The sequence below is a fragment of the Ovis aries genome, chromosome 19 (assembly GCF_016772045.2).
Source record: "Ovis aries strain OAR_USU_Benz2616 breed Rambouillet chromosome 19, ARS-UI_Ramb_v3.0, whole genome shotgun sequence".
NCBI lineage: Eukaryota > Metazoa > Chordata > Mammalia > Artiodactyla > Bovidae > Ovis > Ovis aries.
In genome coordinates this window covers 494237-513292 of record NC_056072.1, presented here as the reverse complement: position 1 = coordinate 513292, position 19056 = coordinate 494237, and the positions used below count along the sequence as shown (strand labels likewise).

Genomic DNA, 19056 nt, shown 5'->3' with positions numbered 1-19056 from the left:
GTTTCCTTGTGCAAAACCTCATGGGAGGTTTCTGCTTTCAACAGTGGATGGGCCCTGCCACCTGTAAATGTTCTGCTAATGCCAATTCCAACCATCTCTGCTCAGTCTCCCAGGAGCCATGATTTCCCTGTACAGAGACAGTGTGACTGTGCATTGCACTGAACAATTCCTCACCTCCGACCTTTACCCACATAGCCACTCATTCTTTCACTCCAGCCCCCTTGTAGCCAATGACCCCACAGAGTAAGGATTTCAGACCATGGCCTAAAACACAGTAGGCTGAAGGGACAACACCAGACTCTGGCATCACTGGTGAAGCTATCAAAGAAAGATCTGTTTTAGTGTCCTAAGACCTTTTCAGCAAGGATAATGCAAACTTGCTAAAAATCAGAGGAGAAAGCAAAGGGAAGGTTAATGTTCAAGCTCAAAGAGGAGCTGGCTTCACGGAAAAGCTTTACACCACTTTAAGTTTCCTGCTGAAGACTTAACGGTATTAATTACATTTGTGCTCAAAGTATTAACACACAAACAAAAAGTCAGGTGGATGTTAGGTGTTAAGTAGATAGTAAAAGTTTCCTTTATTCTGGTTCCCTCACCTCTTTGAGATGGCGGTTTCAATGAGATCCTGAGCCAGCTACCAAAAATAGCACTAGACACACTGTTGTACCCTGGTGGAGCAGAGACCAGAACCTGCCCCATGACTCGAGGGTAAGGCAAACTGCACCCTCGTGACTGTTGTAGTAAGCATGCCGAACGGGACATTCTTGGGGCTGGACGTGCTCGCTGCTCCACTTTACTGCCTACCCCTGCGTCCATCCCCATGGAAACAAAACAAGATATTCCTGATCAACAGCAGAGCCCTAACTTCACTCCCTTTTTACAGTGTGCTAATCAAGCTCCCCAGTATAGCTGTTTCCTCATGTGACTTCTGCCAATAAAAGTGTGGGCCTTTCAGCCCACTTTGTCCTCCTGCCATGGAGAGCAGGAGGGTCCCCTGACTCCCCACTTGCCAAATTATATATGTCTGTTTTTTTATTATGTGCTCGCCCCCATTTCAGGTCTTTCTCACCCATTGTGCTAAACCAACACAACTAAATTCTGATCGAAAGGGTGGGAATGAAATAAAATAAACTAAATAAACCAATCTCCACTCTTGGCAATTTCATGAAATACATCAATAGCAGGTCATGGTGACACCTGGAAAGGGACCAGGCAGGGGCCTAATGAAGAGGCTGACCCCTCCAGTCCTATGAGAGAAGCATGACCTTGTCCAGGATGAAGTCTGGGAGAACAGCCACTGCCCACAGAGCTGACCACACGGCAGCCTGACCAGGCACCACAGTGATGGCCCCTCACACCCTGCTCAGCTGACTGAAGCCCAAGTGTCATGATTGTGGTCACCGTTCCTCTCCTGCAAGGAAGTGGTAAACGCATCAAGTAACCTGTGGTCTCAATTCCACATACTGTTAAAAATACAATTTCTAGACCGTCTTATGGGCCCTCTTTCCTGAAACTGACCTTCCTAAGAACACACGCTCTGGTGAAGATGCTGGGCAAGCGGCTGTGCTGGTTCCCCTTTCACAATCACCCTTCTCCTCGCTACAAAACAAGGCGCACCTCCCACTCATTCCTACTCTTATAGGCTGTACTGGTCTAGAACTGAAAACTGTTCAGGTATCTGTCTAAGGCCACTGCACATACAGGTATCAACTCCCTTAAAGAGAAATTACTCTGACACATGTTAAAATGTTAAGAAAGACTTTATTCAAGACTATGACCCCAGGGGAGAGTGTGATGGAGCTGAATCCCAAAATCAACAAGGACAAGTGGGGGGTTTATAGTCAGGGAGTACAGTGAGGGAGTCAGGGGATGGAAAATCACTAGCAAGGGGAGGGGCATTCTTGCTAAGCTGACTTAAGAGAATTCTTGCTGAAGGCAGGGCAAAGTCATTGGATATCAAGGGTAGGGGGATAACTTAGCAAGATTTTTGCTAAATCGGGATCAGTGCAGACCGATGTGCAAGGCCAAGGAGACGGCTAGTCAAAAAGACAGCTCAAAAGAACCTTGCTGAAGTTCCATCAAGGAGATTACCCTCATCCATGCATACTTTACACCTCAGGTGTTCTCAAATATTTCACTTTTAATTAAATTGAAAAACTGCCTGATCATAGTTTACTATGAGGTTTGGGCACATTACTCAGAAGTACAACATGAAACTTCTTCCATTTCTACCAGAGATACATGATCTAAATGAAAAAAAAAAAAAAAAAAAAAACCCTCATCCACCTCACTCAGAAATGTATTGCCAGTAAATGTTTACTGTTTAATAATGTTTTTCTGTTTAATAATATTTAGTTTGTAATATATTTATATTGTTTCAATCAAATGGATAGTAATAGCTGTAATAATAACTCTTTAATCTTTCAATGATTTATCTGAGGAAATGTTTCAAAAATTAACTCAAGATATATATTTTCACTATAAAAATGGATATCAGAAACAGACTATTAAGCATAGATTTCACTAGAATAAAGCTCTGTGGGGGAAGTAGAATGGAAACAGAAGATTAAAGAGAAAAGCATATGATATAAAATTTCCAAATGTTATAAGATGAACTTGTTTGTTTATTTTTAAAGGAATTGTAAGACACAACCTAGAAGTTGAGAATTGTTTTATTCAGCAGATATACTGAGGACGTAAGCCCTGGAGATAGGTCCTCAGGTAGCTGAAAGACTGTTCCAAAGAGGTAAGGGAGGAGCCAAAACATGTAGTTAAGAGTATTAAAAGATTACGGCTAAAGAAAACCAAGCATCTTGGGACTTCCCTGGTGGCCCAGTGGTTAGGACTCTGTGCTCCCAATGCAGGGGGCCCGAGTTCAACCTCTGATCAGAGAACTAGATCCCACCTGCACTACTAAAGATCTCGCAGGCTGAAACAAAGACACTGCATAAATAAATATTTTTTAAAAAAGAAAACCTGGCATCTCGAGTTAATGAATTTACTACTTTTCTAAGTATGAGAAGATGCAAGTGTCTAGGTTCTTTGAAATCCTCCCTTTGCTATGCATTTTAACTATTTAGGGACAGTATACTGTTTTTCTTTAACCTGTATCCCCTTAGGGTGCACAGTCTGGGAGGCAGCAGTAGCTACTGGCTTAGAAGCCACAAAATCCTTTGTTTACTGACCACAGGTGACATTCTTCCTCCACAATAATCTGTATCAAATTGCTACTGGTATTTTTTTTTTTTTTTGGTTGTACTAGGTCCTCAAGGCGTGCACAGGCTTTCTCTAGTTGTGGTGAGCAGGGGCTACTCTTTTAGTTGCTGTGTGTGGATTTCCCACTGTGGGAGCCTCTCTTGTTGCAGAAACCACTACTTAAGAAACCAAGTACCACACTCAGAGAGTTGGATAAGTCAGGTTTACTAGGCCAGCAGGCCCAGAGGAGTTAACACTCTAAGCTCTGAGCCCCAAACAAAGGGGTTACAGAGTTTTTATAGACAGATTATAGTGGGCAACACTGGCTGTTAATAGGCTGGTTTAAACTGAAGGGTTTCGCATGTGCGGGAACAGCAGTCAGAATGGGGAGGGGGATGCCTGACCTTTACACAGACAGGCATGATTAAGCAGGTTTGCAGGGGCCAGGCGATTGCAAAGAGCAGGACAAGGGCAAGAGAGATAAGCTCCAGTTTGTAGTATTGTTAAGTCCTCACTTTCTGAGACTACATGACCTACGTGATCCAGACTACCAGAAGCAAGCTGAGTTACAGAGGCAGAAAGAGCAGGAGGTTATGGAAAACTTTAATTTTTCCTCTTTGTAGGCACACAGGGTTCAGTAGTTACGGCACACGGGCTTCGTTGCACTGCAGCACATGGGATCTTCCCAGACCAGCTATCGAACCGGTCTCCCTGCACTGGCAGGCAGATTCCTAACCACGGAATCACCAGGGAAGTTCTGGCTACTGGCATTTAAATTTCACTGTATACAATGAATGCTATTCTAGTTTAATTTTAAATAGCTAACTTTCACAATAGACAAGAGATCAAATCCATTCAACTCATTGAATCCAATTCATTAGTCATTTAAAATCTGTAATAAAAGACCTCATGTCAAATTAAAAAATATGTGCAGGTGAATATAGTTTCTGAAAGTTCCTTCAGTCTCAGTCAGTTCAGTCGCTCAGTCGTGTCCGACTCTTTGAGATCCCATGAATTGCAGCACGCCAGGACTCCCTGTCTATCACCATCTCCCGGAGTTCACTCAGACTCACGTCCATCGAGTCAGTGATGCCATCCGGCCATCTCATCCTCTCTCGTCCCCTTCTCCTCCTGCCCCCAATCCCTCCCAACATCACAGTCGTTTCCAATGAGTCAACTCTTCGCATCAGGTGGCCAAAGTACTGGAGTTTCAGCTTCAGCATCATTCCCTCCAAAGAAATCCCAGGGCTGATCTCCTTCAGAATGGACTGGTTGGATCTCCTTGCAGTCCAAGGGACTCTCAAGAGTTTCCTCCAACACCACAGTTCAAAAGCATCATTTCTTCAGCACTCAGCTTTCTTTACAGTCCAATTCTCACATCCATACCTGACCACTGGAAAAACCATAGCCTTGGTTTTTCCAAAACCATAGACGGACCTTTGTTGGCAAAGTAATGTCTCTGCTTTTGAATATGCTATCTAGGTTGGTCATAACTTTCCTCCCAAGGAGTAAGCATCTTTTAATTTCATGGCTGCAGTCACCATCTGCAGTGATTTTGGAGGCCAAAACAATAAACTCTGACACTGTTTCTACTGTTTCCCCATCTATTTCCCATGAAGTGATGGGACCGGATGCCATGATCTTCGTTTTCTGAATGTTGAGCTTTAAGCCAACTTTTTCACTCTCCTCTTTCACTTTCATCAAGAGGCTTTTTAGCTCCTCTTCACTTTCTGCCATAAGGGTGGTGTCATCTGCATATCTGAGGTTATTGATATTTCTCCCAGCAATCTTGATTCCAGCTTAGGCTTCTTCCAGCCCAGCATTTCTCATGATGTACTCTGCATAGAAGTTAAATAAGCAGGGTGACAAGATACAGCCTTGACATACTCCTTTGCCTATTTGGAACCAGTCTGTTATTCCATGTCCAGTTTGAACTGTTGCTTCCTGACCTGCATACAGATTTCTCAAGAGGCAGGTCAGATGGCCTGGTATTCCCATCTCTTTCAGAATTTTCCACAATTTATTGTGATCCACACAGTCAAAGGCTTTGGCATAGTCAATAAAGTAGAAATAGATGTTTTCTGGAACTCTCTTGCTATTTCCATGATCCAGCAGATGTTGGCAATTTGATCTCTGGTTCCTCTGCCTTTTCTAAAACCAGCTTGAACATCTGGAAGTTCACGGTTCATATATTGCTGAAGTCTGGCTTGGAGAATTTTGAGCATTACTTTACTAGCATGTGAGATGAGTGCAATTGTGCAGTAGTTTGAGCATTCTTTGGCATTGCCTTCCTTTGGGATTGGAATGAAAACTGACCTTTTCCAGTCCTGTGGCCACTGCTGAGTTTTCCAAATTTGCTGGCATATTGAGTCCAGCACTTTCACAGCATCATCTTCCAGGATTTGAAATAGCTTAACTGGAATTCCATCACCTCCACTAGCTTTGTTCATAGTGAGGCTTTCTAAGACCCACTTGACTTCACATTCCAGGATGTCTGGCTCTAGGTGAGTGATCACACCATCGTGATTATCTTGGTTGAGAAGATCTTTTTTGTACAGTTCTTCTGTGTATTCTTGCCACCTCTTCTTAATATCTTCTGCTTCTGTTAGGTCCATTCCATTTCTGTCTTTTATCAAGCCCATCTTTGCATGATGTTCCCTTGGTGTCTCTAATTTTCTTGAAGAGATCTCTAGTCTTTCCCATTTAACAGAGTATAAAAACAAAAACTTTGACACTCTCTGAGCTAGAGAAAAATGGCTAGGTTGAAAGTGACGAGAAACTAGTAAAAAAAAAAAAAAGAACAAAAGAAAGAAGCCAAGGTTCCTGAAAAGAATCCTGAATTGCTTGAAATATATAATGTCAGTAGAGAGCAGCTGAGTTTGCGAGAGTTTAACTAAAGGCAGAGACCCTGCAGCAGTGCAAGAATGATGGGGCTATGGGCCTTTTCAAACACCCCACACTCTTCCCATCCCCACTTCTCATCCCGGCTTCTTTTCTAACTAAGGTAACAAGCTGGGCTTCCCAGGTGGCACAGTGGTGAAGAATCTGCCTGCCAGTGCAGGAGATACAAGAGTCATGGGTTCGATTCCAGGGTCAGGAAGATTCCTTGGAGTATGAAATGGCAACCCACTCCAGTATTCTTGTCTCGAAAATTCCATGGACAGAGAAGCCTGGCTTGCTACAGTCCATGGGGCTGCAAAGAGTCGGACATGACTGAGCGCGTGTGCGCGCGCACGCGCGCGCACACACACACACACACGGAAACAAGGTACTACAAGTAGGAACTTTCAGAAACCCTCATGAACACACTCCCACACTCCCCACCCGCACTCTCTCCAGGAAGTGATAGTTTGATTCTTTTGAAAAAACTGTCACAAATTACAAAACACCAAGAGACCAAGACAAGCTAAAGAGCAAATGGTTTTACTCATCTTTACTTCCCAGTCCCAGTGTGACCTGTATGGATGCTGCCTTCTGCTCCTCCACCCGAACAGTATAGAAGGGGGAAAAGAATATTTATTTGCACTCTTTCATTGCTTCACCCAGGGCAACAATGAAGAGCCAAAGATGACAATAATCACAATCTTCCTTTCACTTTTTTTGAGCAGTTGGGACAATGGAGAATGACATTGTTTTGATGGCATCATTGATCCAATGGACATGAGTTTGAGCAAACTCCAGATGGTGAACGACAGGACGGCATGCTGCAGTCCATGGGGTCACAAAGAGTCAGACACGGTTGAGAGACTGAACATCAACAAAAAGGCAAGAAAGCACAATTTTTAAACAAAAACGTATTTGGGGGTCTTCCTTGGTGGCTCAGTAAAGAATCTGCCTTCCAGTGCAGGAGATGTGGGTCTGATCCCTGATCTGGGAAGGTTCCATGTCTCAGAGCAACTAGACCAGTGCTCCACAAGTATTGAGCCCGTGCTCTAAAGCCTGGGAGCCACAACTAGCAAGCCCATGTGCCCTAGAGCCTGTGCTCTGCAACCAGAGAAGCCACCTCACTGAGACATCTGCACACCACAACTAGAGAGTAGTCCCATTGACCAAAATTAAAGAAAAGCACATGCAGCAACAAAGACCCAGTACATCCAAAAATAAATAAATAAAAGTACACATCCTTTTAGAAAAGGTATTTTTTGGAACCCTCTCTCCATTTTGGCAGGGAACCTGGGCAAAGAACCTTGCTTAGAAACAAGTGATGATATTCACAATCTGCTGGTCTATCCTGCGTGGAGAGCTAAATTTCAAGTGGTGAATTTTCCCAGAGCTTCCCTCTGGGAAAGCTGGGGCACTTCTTTTCTTATAGGTGACTCAACTGAGTTGATGAGAACCTACGTAATTCACTCAAAAGCCTGCCAGACAATAGACAAAGAGCTGAGATTCCACAACACGTCTCTGAATGTTCACATCCCCTAAAAACCATGTTGAAATCCCAAAGCCAGGGTGGTGGCATTAGGAGGTGGGAACACTCAGAATGTGATTAGATCACAGTGCAGAGCCCTCATGAATGGGATAGATGCTCTTATAAAAGAGACTCCACAGAGACTGTTTACCCCTTCTACCATGTGAAGATACAGACAGAAGTGCCAGCTGTGAACCAGGAGGAGAGTCCTCACCAGAAATGGACCTTGCCGATGTCCTGACTGACTTGCCAGCCTCCAGAACTTTTGTTGTTTATAAGCCACCCAGTAGGTAGTATTCTGTATATTGTTATAGCAGCTCAAATGGATTAAGACAACATCTAAACAACTATCACATGTCTTCTGTGCTTCAAGTAAACAACTGCTAATTTTCAAACCTAGTTTATAAGATGGTACTTCTTTGTTCTGGTCTGAGGATATTGTGCTCTTCAAGAACTTTGAAGTATGCAGATGCACTTCTTGAAAAAATATGTATTTCATATTCATTGCCTCTCTGTATTCACTGACTGCTTGTCTCATTAACCCTAACCAGCAAATGTCACCGTGTCCAACTCACCAAGCACAACGGCTTTGCATAAAGCTCTCAACTGCTCTGCAGCATGAGCACAAAATAACTTCCAAATTTAGATATCTTGCTGGAGTTCTAGACTTTCATTTGTTGGCTCTTTCCTCACCAAGGAAACACTTCAAAGCACTGCATATTTAAAGCTAAATTCTGACTTTTTAAAATTAAGGACATCAGTATTCTCCGAGTCAAAATCTCAATCATCTACTTCAACCCAGATAAGAGTCTCCATCTTTGACTTGGCTCAGTTCAATATTGTTAATACTCGATTGGAAAAGCTGAAAATGGTATGCTAATGAAATCTGTATATGGCACAAAACTATAAAGGACACCTGATTTAACAGTATTCAAACAGGCTTAAGAAGATGAGGTGAAGGAAGTAACATAAAATATAATTAGAATGAATATATAGTCCTCAATTCAGGTTTTAAATATTATATTAAACACTCTACAACTGTTATGAGGATTTGTGGGTTACCACCAGCTGATGTTAAAAATATTTAAGTGTCACTGCAAAGTCAAGGTGAATCTCTTGGGTTATTTTATCTGCATATCGAAAAGGTCTAAACAAGGGCTGTGACAGTGCCAGTGAGAGCACATCTACAGAACAGGGTGTCCTTATTGTTCAAACAAGTCTTAGTGGGGAAGAGATGGGAGTCAAGCCAAAGGCTGCATGACAAAATGCACACAACACTGAACTCATTCCTTCTAAAAAGTGCACCAACACCCCAGCCCACTTAACAAGAGCAGCTCCATAAGCAACCTCCCATGCCAGGATCACAGGCAAGTAAGTACACCACCAGTAACACACAGATGGGCGGCAAAGTAACCTTGCAGATCTTGACGCAGATCTTAAAAAGATATACCAAGCCTATGGAAGAGACAAAAAAAAGTCTGGCGGGTACCTGTTAATAATGACCCTGCTGCTGCTGCTGCTGCTAAGTCCCTTCAGCCATGTTCGACTCTGTACGACCCCGCAGATGCTCAAAACAGAATGATATTAATAAAAAAAAGACCAAGAGAAGACGGAGATGGCCCTCCCGCCCCCACCTGGAGATGGTGGGGTTATTACTCGAGCAAGTAATTCTGGAAAAACAGAAAAAACTCTTAATATGATCATGCCACTGAATTCCAAAGTCAAGTGAGGACTATGCTATTATGCATCACAGACTTTTACCAGAAAAATAATTCCTCCCCTCACCCATTGATTCAATTCTAAAAATGAGTACTTGGAATAAAATTAACTTATTTTATAATCTGGGCTTTGCTTTTTCCAAATTAAGCTAAATCAAACTTCTTTCCCAGTATGAAACTTTGAACCCTGTTTTATTCACTCTTGAGTGGTCTTTTTCTCATTTCAGTTTAGTCACTCACTTCAGTGCCCGCCTCTTTGAGACCCCACGGAGCTGCAGCTTCCCTCACCAACTTCCATCACCAAGTCCCAGAGCTTGCTCACACTCACATCCACTGAGTTGGTGATGCCATCCAACCATCTCATCCTCTGTCGTCCTGTTTTCCTCCTGCCCTCAATCTTTCCCAGCATCAGGGTCTTTCCCAATCAGTCAGTTCTTCACATCTGGTGGCCAAAGTATTGGAGCTTCAGCTTCAGCATCAGTCCTTTCAGTGAATATTCAGGTCCAATTTCCTTTAAATTCACTGGCTGGATCTCCTTGCAGTCCAAGGGACTCTCAAGAATCTTCTCCAACACCACAGATCAAAACCATCAATTCTTCAGCGCTCCACTTTCTTTATGGTCCTACTCTCACATCCATACATGACTACTGGAAAAGCCGTAGCTTTGACTAGATGGACTTTTGTCAGCAAAGTAATGTCTCTGCTTTTTAATATGCTGTCTAGGTTAGTCATATCTTTTCTTCCAAGGAGCAAGCACCTTTTAATTTCAGGGCTGCAGTCACCATCTGCAGTGATTTTGGAGCCCAAGAAAATAGTCTCTCACTGTTTCCACTGTTTCCCCATCTATTTGCCATGAAGTGATGGGACAGAATGCAATGATCTTCGTTTTTTGAATGTTAAGCTTTAATGCAGCTTTTTCACTTTCCTCTTGCACTTTCATCAATAGGCTCTTTAGTTCTTCTTCACTTTCTGCCATAAGGGTGGTGTCATCTGCATATCTGAGGTTACTGATATTTCTCACGGCAATCTTGCACATCCAGCCCAGCATTGGACATAATGTACTCTGCATAGACATTAAATAAGCAAGGTGACAATACACAGTCTTGACATACTCCTTTCCCAGTTTGGAATCATTCCATTGTTCCACGTCTGGTTCTAACAGTTGTTTCTTGACCTGCATACAGATTTCTCAGGAGACATATTAGGTGGTCTGGTATTCCCATCTCTTGAAGAATTTTCCACAGTTTACTGTGATCCACAGAGTCAAAGGCAATAGCATAGTCAATAAAGCAGAAGTAGACATTCTTCTGGAACTCTCTTGCTTTTTTGATGATCCAACGGATGTTGGCAATTTGATCTTTCATTCCTTTGCCTTTTCTGTATCCAGCTTGAACATCTGGAATTTCTTGGTTCACATACTGTCGAAGGCTAGCTTGGAGAATTTTCAGCATTACTTTGCTAGCATGTGAGAAGAATGCAATTGTGCAGTAGTTTGAACATTCTTTAACATTGCCTTTCTTTGGGATTGGAATGAAAACTGACCTTTTCCAGTCTTGTGGCCACTGATTTTTCCCAAATTTGCTGGCATATTGAATGCAGCATTTTCACAGCATCATCTTTTTGGATCTGAAATAGCTCAGCTAGAATTCCGTCACCTCCACTAGCTTTGTTCATAGTGATGTTTCCTAAGACCCACTTGACTTCACACTCCAGAATGTCTGGCTCTAAGTAAGTGATCACACCATCGTGGTTATCTGGGTCATTGAGATCTTTTTTGTGTAGTTCTTCTGTGTATTCTTGCCACCTCTTCTTAATATCTTCTGTGTCTGTTGGGTTCATACTGTTCCTATCCTTTATTGTACCTGTCTTCTCATGAAATGTTCCCTTGGCATCTCTAATTTTCTTGAAGAGATCTCTAGTATTTCCCATTCTATTGTTTTCCTCTATTTCTTTGCATTGATCACTGAGGAAGGCTTTCTTATCTCTCTTGCTATTCTTTGGAACTTTGCATTCAAATAGATATATCTTTTCTTTTCTCCTTTGCCTTTCCCTTTCACTTTTCTTCTTTTCTCAGCTATTTGTAAGGCCTCCTCAGACAACCATTTTGTCTTTTTGAGTTTCTTCTTCTTGGGGATGGTTTTGATTACTGCCTCCCATACAACGTTACGAACCTCCATCCATAATTCTTCAGGCACTCTGTCTATCAGATCTAATCCTTTGAATCTATTTGTCACTTCCACTGTATAATCATAAGGGATTTGATTTAGGTCATATCTGAATGCTATAGTGATTTTCCCTACTTTCTTCAATTTAAGTCTGAATTTTGCAATAAGGAGTTCATGATCTGAGCCACAGGCAGCTCCTGGTCTTGTTTTTGCTGACTGTATAGAGCTTCTTCATCTTTGGCTGAAAAGAATATAATCAATCTGATTTCAGTGTTGACCATATAGTGATGTCCATGTGTAGAGTCGTCTCTTGTGTTGTTGGAAGAGAGTGTTTGCTATGACCAGTGCGTTCTCTTGGCAAAATTCTGTTAGCCTTTGCCCTTTTTTATTTTATACTCCAAGGCCAAACTTCACTTTGTACTCCAAAGTCTTTTTCTAGGACCAGTTTTTCAGTGATAGTTTCCTAAGCACTGTCCATCCAGTTTGGCAGTTTTCAAAGAGTAGCTGTGAGGATGATGAGATGATTCAAAACCATGTCTTGTGAGAAATGACAGAAGGAAATGAAACCTAGAGAAGAACACATGGAGACCAACATAGCTGTGTTCAATTGATGGGCTGTCATTGTGATTATATTTCTTCTGAAAAGCACAAGGATTCAGAACTAGGACCAGGTAGAAACAATGCAGACATTTCTACTCAATATAACAGAAAACTTTAACAACTAAAATTATCCAAAATATTGATACGTTGCCTTAGAGATAGTGAGTTTCCACCTCCACAGGTGTTCACTTAATGATTAGTTCTTTGTATGATTAGCACACAAAGACCCTTCAGAGTCATAGCTAATATATTACCTTCCCTTCTCCTACTGAAGTTGTATTCAGGTCCCTCCTTCAGGTTCATTACCCATGGTTCTTTTCACTTGTTCAAATATTTATGGAATCCCTACTGTATGCCAGGCACTGTTCCAGGAGTTTGGGATATTTCAGTTAACACAAGTGAATCAAAACCTTTGTCTTTATAATGTGTAGATTGTGGGAAGTAAATTCCATCATATTTTGAAGTGAATAAATACAGAGAAAGGAGCGAATTGTTTAGGTTAGGGCCAGTGTGCTAGGAAGAGATTTAGGTTGGAATTTTACATAGAGTGGTCAAGGTAGGCCTCATTAAGAGGGTGACATCTGAGAGGCCTCATTGAGAGGATAAATTTAGGTTCTAAGAGAATGACTTGCCAGCCCATGGCTAAATAATCCAGTGGCCACTAGCTTAATCTATATACTTCTAGAGTACTGCCATCCAGCTGGTCTTCACAAGTTTGCACAAGTCAAAGACTGCAAGGCCAATTAGGGCCCCCGAGTCTGCGCCCAGAGCCCCAGGTCCTCTTCATACACTGGGAGGCAGTTCCCGCAGTTCCGAGTAGAGTCCTTCCCACCAGGTCCATTTACCACTGCCACGTCTCACCCTCATCACTGAGCCTCCAGGGAGCTTCCAGAGATAACAAACTCCCTACAGTCTTCTCTTTCTTTCAAACTGCATGTTGCTGAGGGACAGCTGCACTGGTTTATTTCAGAAAATTGGCATCCAGGGGCTGCCACATTCACTGCAATTCCAGGGTACAAAAAACAGATGGCATGAGACAAAAAACACTCTTAAACATGAGTTGGTTCTAATTTCAAGACTCCTGGGTGTCAAAATACAATGGACTTGGAAAAATACTCAGTAATCCTGTTAATTTCCCTGGTTTCAAGAGACAATGTTCCTTTCCAACTGTCTCTAAGGGAAGACCACTCCTTTTTCTAGCCCAAGAAGGGAAGTTCTTTGGCCAGAATAACTTTGAAACACATGGCAGCCTCACTTAAAGGTTTCCAGCTTTTCGTCCAGGGGAGAATCAGAAAGATACTGATGCCAGTCTCTTGAATAAAATAACATAGTACAGAGTTTTTTCCCTTTCGAATGGATGCTTACAGAGTCCCCAGCCCTGGCAAGGGGGTAATTTTATATTGAATCATATACTACCCATTTCTGGGCTCATTTCAGCAAGGACAGAACCCAGAACAAATACTACTCAGTATGTAACAGAGTGTCAACAACCTGACCTCTAGAAAGAGATTGCAGTGATATCCAGAAAACCACAGTCTGACCAAAGCCCGTGTGCGCATATACTCAGCACCTAATGACTCCCCAGGTTCTACTAAGGCATAATTAGCTTTGAAACTGCTTTTCTTTTTCAGTTTCTAAGGTGCTTCTGCAGCCCAGTGAAGGCCACCGGGAATTAATTCACCAGAGTTACTAGGAGACAGCTCACACCATCACTCTTCCTGCAGGCCTTGTTAGCAGGGCCTTCCAGAAACCAGAGAACAGAAGAAAAACACAGAACTTTAGAATTTCATGACCCACAAAGAGCTTTGGGATTCCCCTATTCTGTGACCTCCCCCATGGCCTATGTGCCTGGGATCTACAAGGCTGGCATAGAGTGGGGAGGAGAAAAGATGTAACAAGGGTCCTTACTGGTTTCCCATGCAGTTCACAGGCAAGTCCAAGTTGACGGAAAGAAAAGGTCACTTCAGTAACGAGCTCCCTGAAGCCTCCCTGGGGAAGGGATAATGCTACCCCCAGCGGGTCAGACACGACTGAAGTGACTTAGCAGCAGTAGCAGCAGCCTGTTTCTACTAACAGCTGTGCCTGGGCTTTCGGGTGAGCACATACTGGGGCTTCCAGGACAGTCCTGCTGCTGCCTAACTGTGCAGACATGACTGCTAACAGTCCCCACCTTCACTCTCCAGTGTCATAGCTTGGATGCTAAATTATATGGTCCCCTAAGGAAATGTAACTGAGTTCCTAAAGGGAATTTTGTTGGCTTACCCATTTCACGAGACAATACCTCTCCAAGTCCACCACTGGCCTCAGGACAGACCTGTACAAATTCTCTCCATGTCTGTGTGTCCTGCAGTGGGAGAGGCAGCAACACAGCACCGGGTGGTCGGGCCACTGCTAGTGCTGACATCTCAAGCCCTCACACATCACAGCAGTGAGACGGTGGGGACAAGCTCTTTACCATCTCCCATTTGAAACAAAAAAGGGAATGAAAGTAATTGATAAGAAGATTAATGAGTTAATATTTGTCAAATGCTTAGAACTATCCCTGACACAGGGTAGGCACTCTGTGTTTGCTAATTTAAAAACAAACGTTCAGTCTAGCTCTCTAACAGGTAAGTGAATTTCTATTTAAGGATGTGAAGCAGCTGGAGGAAATCCCTTCTTAAACCGCTTTTAGATACTCTCCCTGCTCAAGGACTTCTCCCAAACACACTTCCCCCACCCTCGCCCCAAGCAACCCAGAGTGACTCTGGCTTGGAAGAGGATCCCAGAGGGCAAAAAGGCTGCCAGGTGGTTTGTGGTCAACTACACTACGACCACAATGAAACCAGCACACGCAGAACAAAGAAACAAAGAGGAGAATCCCAGGTTGCAGCTGGCTGTCAGGCTTCCCAACATCTCCCTTAATTGTCTTATACCCTCAAATTGAAAATAGCTCTTTGCTTCCACGTACTCAGCAACAGAAACTGTACATTTAAGTATGCGATTCAGGACTTCTAAAGCATCAAAAGTGTCCTGATAACCAATATTAAATGAAATTCAGAGCAACACACTAAAGATTAAAACATCTCAGATACATAACTCATGCGCTAAGATTCCATGTGATAAATTAGAAAGAAATTTCATTAATGCCGCAGAGAGACACCCCTCTACCACAAACAAAATAGCTGCTTGGGACAATCATGTAAAAATGGGCTACACTGCATTATCCCATGAAAACAAAAATTACCAACCATCTAGATATTCGACTTTGTGAAAGCATCAATTCAGTTATTTAAATTTTAGTGTAAATTATTTCACCAAGTGCTGATTTTTAAGTCGGGGGGGATTGCACGTGTAACTACAGACGCATGCCTTTTTATGTGAACAGTGGTGTCAGATTCACTTCTCCATTATCTGTCTGGTGATCACGGAAAGGATGTTATTTCTAAGGTCATAAAATTCCAAATAACCGAAGACAACGCAAGTTGTCGTGGAGGGCACTCCACGAAAATTTTAACTGCTAAGCCAGGACACAGGAACAAAAACAGGAAGTCTTGCTATGGTGGCGCCTGGCACAAGAAACTTTTCCATCAATCTTTCTCGCAGGAGAGCTAAGGCTCTCCCTCCCAACATTTTGTAACTTGCATTTCTTTACAAACGAAGAAAACCAAGGAGTCATTTCCAGAGATGTACTACCTAAAATAGAAAACGTAAGATACTCATCATCCATTTACTTAGACTTCATTAATAAAAATTTCCTTTAAAATAATGAAGCCAAGCAAGGAATGGAACAAGCCTTAATCCACACTGCACCCCAGCACCTACCCGCCAGCTCACATTTTAAAGAATCCATTTTATCAAGAAGGCGGTGACCCCATCCGAGGGCGCCCCTTTCCAGCGGTGGGCAGTCGAGGTATCCACGAGGTTGCGGTTACCGGCGCTTCCTCCGTAGTCGCTTCAACAAGTCCCGGGTCTCGGCGCCAAAAGGCCACACCCACCACCCCATCTCTTCGGAGGTTTTCTCTCGCATCTGAAGACTCTGCGCTCCATTTTCATAAGCGAGGACTTCTGCTCTGTCCCGCCATTTCACTCGTGCTTCCGTGACGTTTCCCACAACCACGCATCCGCGCGGTCGCACCTGGACCCGGGGGCGCCCCAGCCCCAAGCCCCAAGCCACTGGGCGCCTGGAATCTCCGGCCGCACCGCACCGAGACCCTCACCCAGACCAGAGCCGAGGCCCCGGGGGTGAACCAGCGCGCAGCACGCAAAGGGTGCTCCTGAGTCCTCTCTACTCGCGAGAATCGATAAATGCGGGGCGGGGGGACTGAGGGCCATCAGAAGAGCGGGGAGGGCTCGGGCGACACTGTCACCAGGGCCCAGAGCCTTCCGCACCGGGGCTCTTGCGGTTCGGTGAGCCCTTGGATCTCGCCCCTCGGCCCCCAGGGCTCCTGAGGACGCTCGGTGCTGCTCCCGCTTACCCCGCCCGGCCCGGCCCTACCTCCACCAGCAGCCCGAGCAGCAGTGCCGCCACTTTCCAGGCCAGGCGGTCCATGGCTGCACGTCCTCCTGGTCACAGGCGCAGGTCAGTAGCACGTCCCCGGCAAGGCGGCCAGCGGGCTGGCGGGCGGGATCCCAGCCTGGGGACCCAGAGGCACGAGCGGGCGAGCGGGGACCCGGGAGCCGCCCCGCCCTCGCCGCGCTCCGCCCCCGGCTCGCGCGCCCGGGCTCGCGCGCCCCCGGCTCAGCTAAGGAGTGTCAAGGGTCCTCCCCTCCAGAGTGCACGCGCCAGGAGCCAGGAGACGAGTCGCGCGGCAGGGCGACTGGAGGGAAGCTGCCAGTCGTTTGCTCCCTCCGAAGACACCGTCGTGTCACCCCTGAACAGACCTGGTAAGGTTTATAAAAGAAACAGTCTCCGCCGTGTGAGGCTTGTTCCAGGGAGGCACATGAACCTATTGTGTGCCTGCAGGTTCTTCGCCCCTCTCATCCCTGCGCTCACCGTAGGATGGTACACCCTCCTCACGTGTGACTGCAAGGATGGCCAAAGGATGAGGAGGCAGACCGAGAATGGAAGGCTCCCTATGCCTCATCTCTCGCTTAAATGTGGTGCTTTCATGCCCACGTCCTGCTGCGCTGTCCCTGCATGCACCCCCTCTACATTTGGACCACGTTGAAGCCCACCGTCCCGCTGGCAAGTTTGCAATGTCCTTCGCCTCTGCTGAACTGACTTTCCACTCCTCAGTACCACGTGAAAAGAAAGAAAAAAAGTTCAGTCGTGTCCAACTCTTTGCAACCCCATGGACTGTACAGTACATTTAATTCTCCAGACCAGACTACTGGAGTGGGTAGCCTTTCCCTTCTCCAGGGGAATCTTCCCAACGCAGGCATCGAACCCGGGTCTCCTGCATTGCAGAGGGAAACTTTACCAGCTGAGCCGCAAGGGAAGCTTCCAGTACCACGTACTTACCATATATATATATATATATTTTTTCTCCACATCGTGGCTAAGATTGCATCTTATTTGTACAGTTATTCAACAAATATTTATTAAGCTTGTAAGTTGTACCAGATCATAAGCTGGAGAGCCAGTTCGTGGGGGCGGTGGGGAGGGAGGTGAGAAAACTCTGCCTGGTGTCTAAAGGGAGAGAGAGTCTCTTGCACCAGTAGGGTGCAAAGTGCAGAGACCTGGGAGTACTGAATAGTAAAAGACGTTACCACACGTGGCGGTTCAGCAGCCCCAGGCGTTACTAAATGAACAATTGAAAGAATTGCGGACTTCTGTCTCTGGGTTGCCTAATCACTTACAGGGTAGGTACTACAGAAGTGAGCCCTTAACTACTGATGTTTTAGTTCAGTGTTTCAGTCTGAAGCATTACTTGGGACCCTTTAGAAAAGAAAAGGCCTTCAATGAGCAGGGGTTATGCTAGTCTCTGAGTGAACCCACAATAACAACTCTCCTCTTCTTCCATAAAAATAGGCCCCCAGGGTTTAGAATACTGAGGATTTAACTTTTCAGTTTCTCTTGCACTAAGTGTTTGCTTAGGCGTCCATAACAAAGTACCAGACTGGACGACTTAAGCAACAGAAATTTATTTTACTCGTAGTTCCAAAGAGAAGACGTTCAAAATCAATGTGTCAACCAGGTTGATTTCCTTTGAGACTTCTCTCCTTGTCTGGCAGGTAGCCACCCTCTTGTTGCATCTTCACGTGCTGATCCTTCTGTGTACCGGGCCCTGGTGGCCCTGTGCAAGTTTCTTCTTGTAAGGGCACCACCAGATTGGATTCAGGTCCACAACAATGGCCTTATTTTACCTCTCTCACCTTTTTAAAGGCCCTGTCTCCAAACAGAATCGCACTCAGAGGTACTGATGATTAGGATTTCAACATATGAGTTGGAGAGGACACAGTTCAGCCCACAGTATTCGACCACTGTCCTTCCCAAATTCATGTCCTTCTCAAACATGTGGACAAAGAATATTGTCTGCCAAAGCACTAAACAAAGGATGATGTGGGCATCAGGCCCTCAACCACTGTGCACCCCCAGACTGCACACCCTGAAAAGATTCAGCATAGAGGAAAGCAGGACACTGGCCACAGATAGTTAAGGTACATAGCAAAGGAGGTATTTCAGTGAGCCCAGGCTCTTGCATCTTCCGGTACAGAGAAAAGTGCTAAATTTCTTAATTTGAGGTGTCTGGTTTTTCATTATTAGTAATCTTTTGATGTTCACATGGCCTAATTTTTGGTTTTGGGGTTTTTTTAATTTTTTATTTTTATTTTTTGCAAAAATACCTATATATCCTGGTACCTCCCTCCTTCCTCATCTCTTCAGAACAGTCCTTCAGAGGTATCTGAGAGGCTGTCTCCCAGGCTTAAGTCCTCAGTAAGTCCACAAAAAACCTCATTTTCAACTTTTAGGTTGTGCGTTGTTTTTTTTTTCAGTTGACACACACAAAATACATTCACCTCCAACCCAAGAGCCCAAAAGTCTTAC

At 44.4% G+C, this 19056-nt stretch overlaps 1 protein-coding gene across 3 annotated transcripts in view; it reads right to left on the bottom strand.

The window, feature by feature from the left end:
• Positions 1-16779, bottom strand: part of VOPP1 (VOPP1 WW domain binding protein) — a 167808-nt gene extending 151029 nt beyond the window's left edge. For 2 of the 3 annotated variants that reach the window (XM_027957924.2, XM_060402039.1), the window contains exon 1: positions 16564-16779. In XM_027957924.2, coding sequence (XP_027813725.1) covers positions 16564-16617 — 54 coding nt within the window. In that variant the 5' untranslated portion in view covers positions 16618-16779. Of the gene's footprint in view, positions 1-15902; positions 16345-16563 lie in introns of those variants that run through there. The other variant, XM_060402040.1, reaches the window with a different exon arrangement.
• Between the last annotated feature and the right edge of the window lie 2277 nt (positions 16780-19056).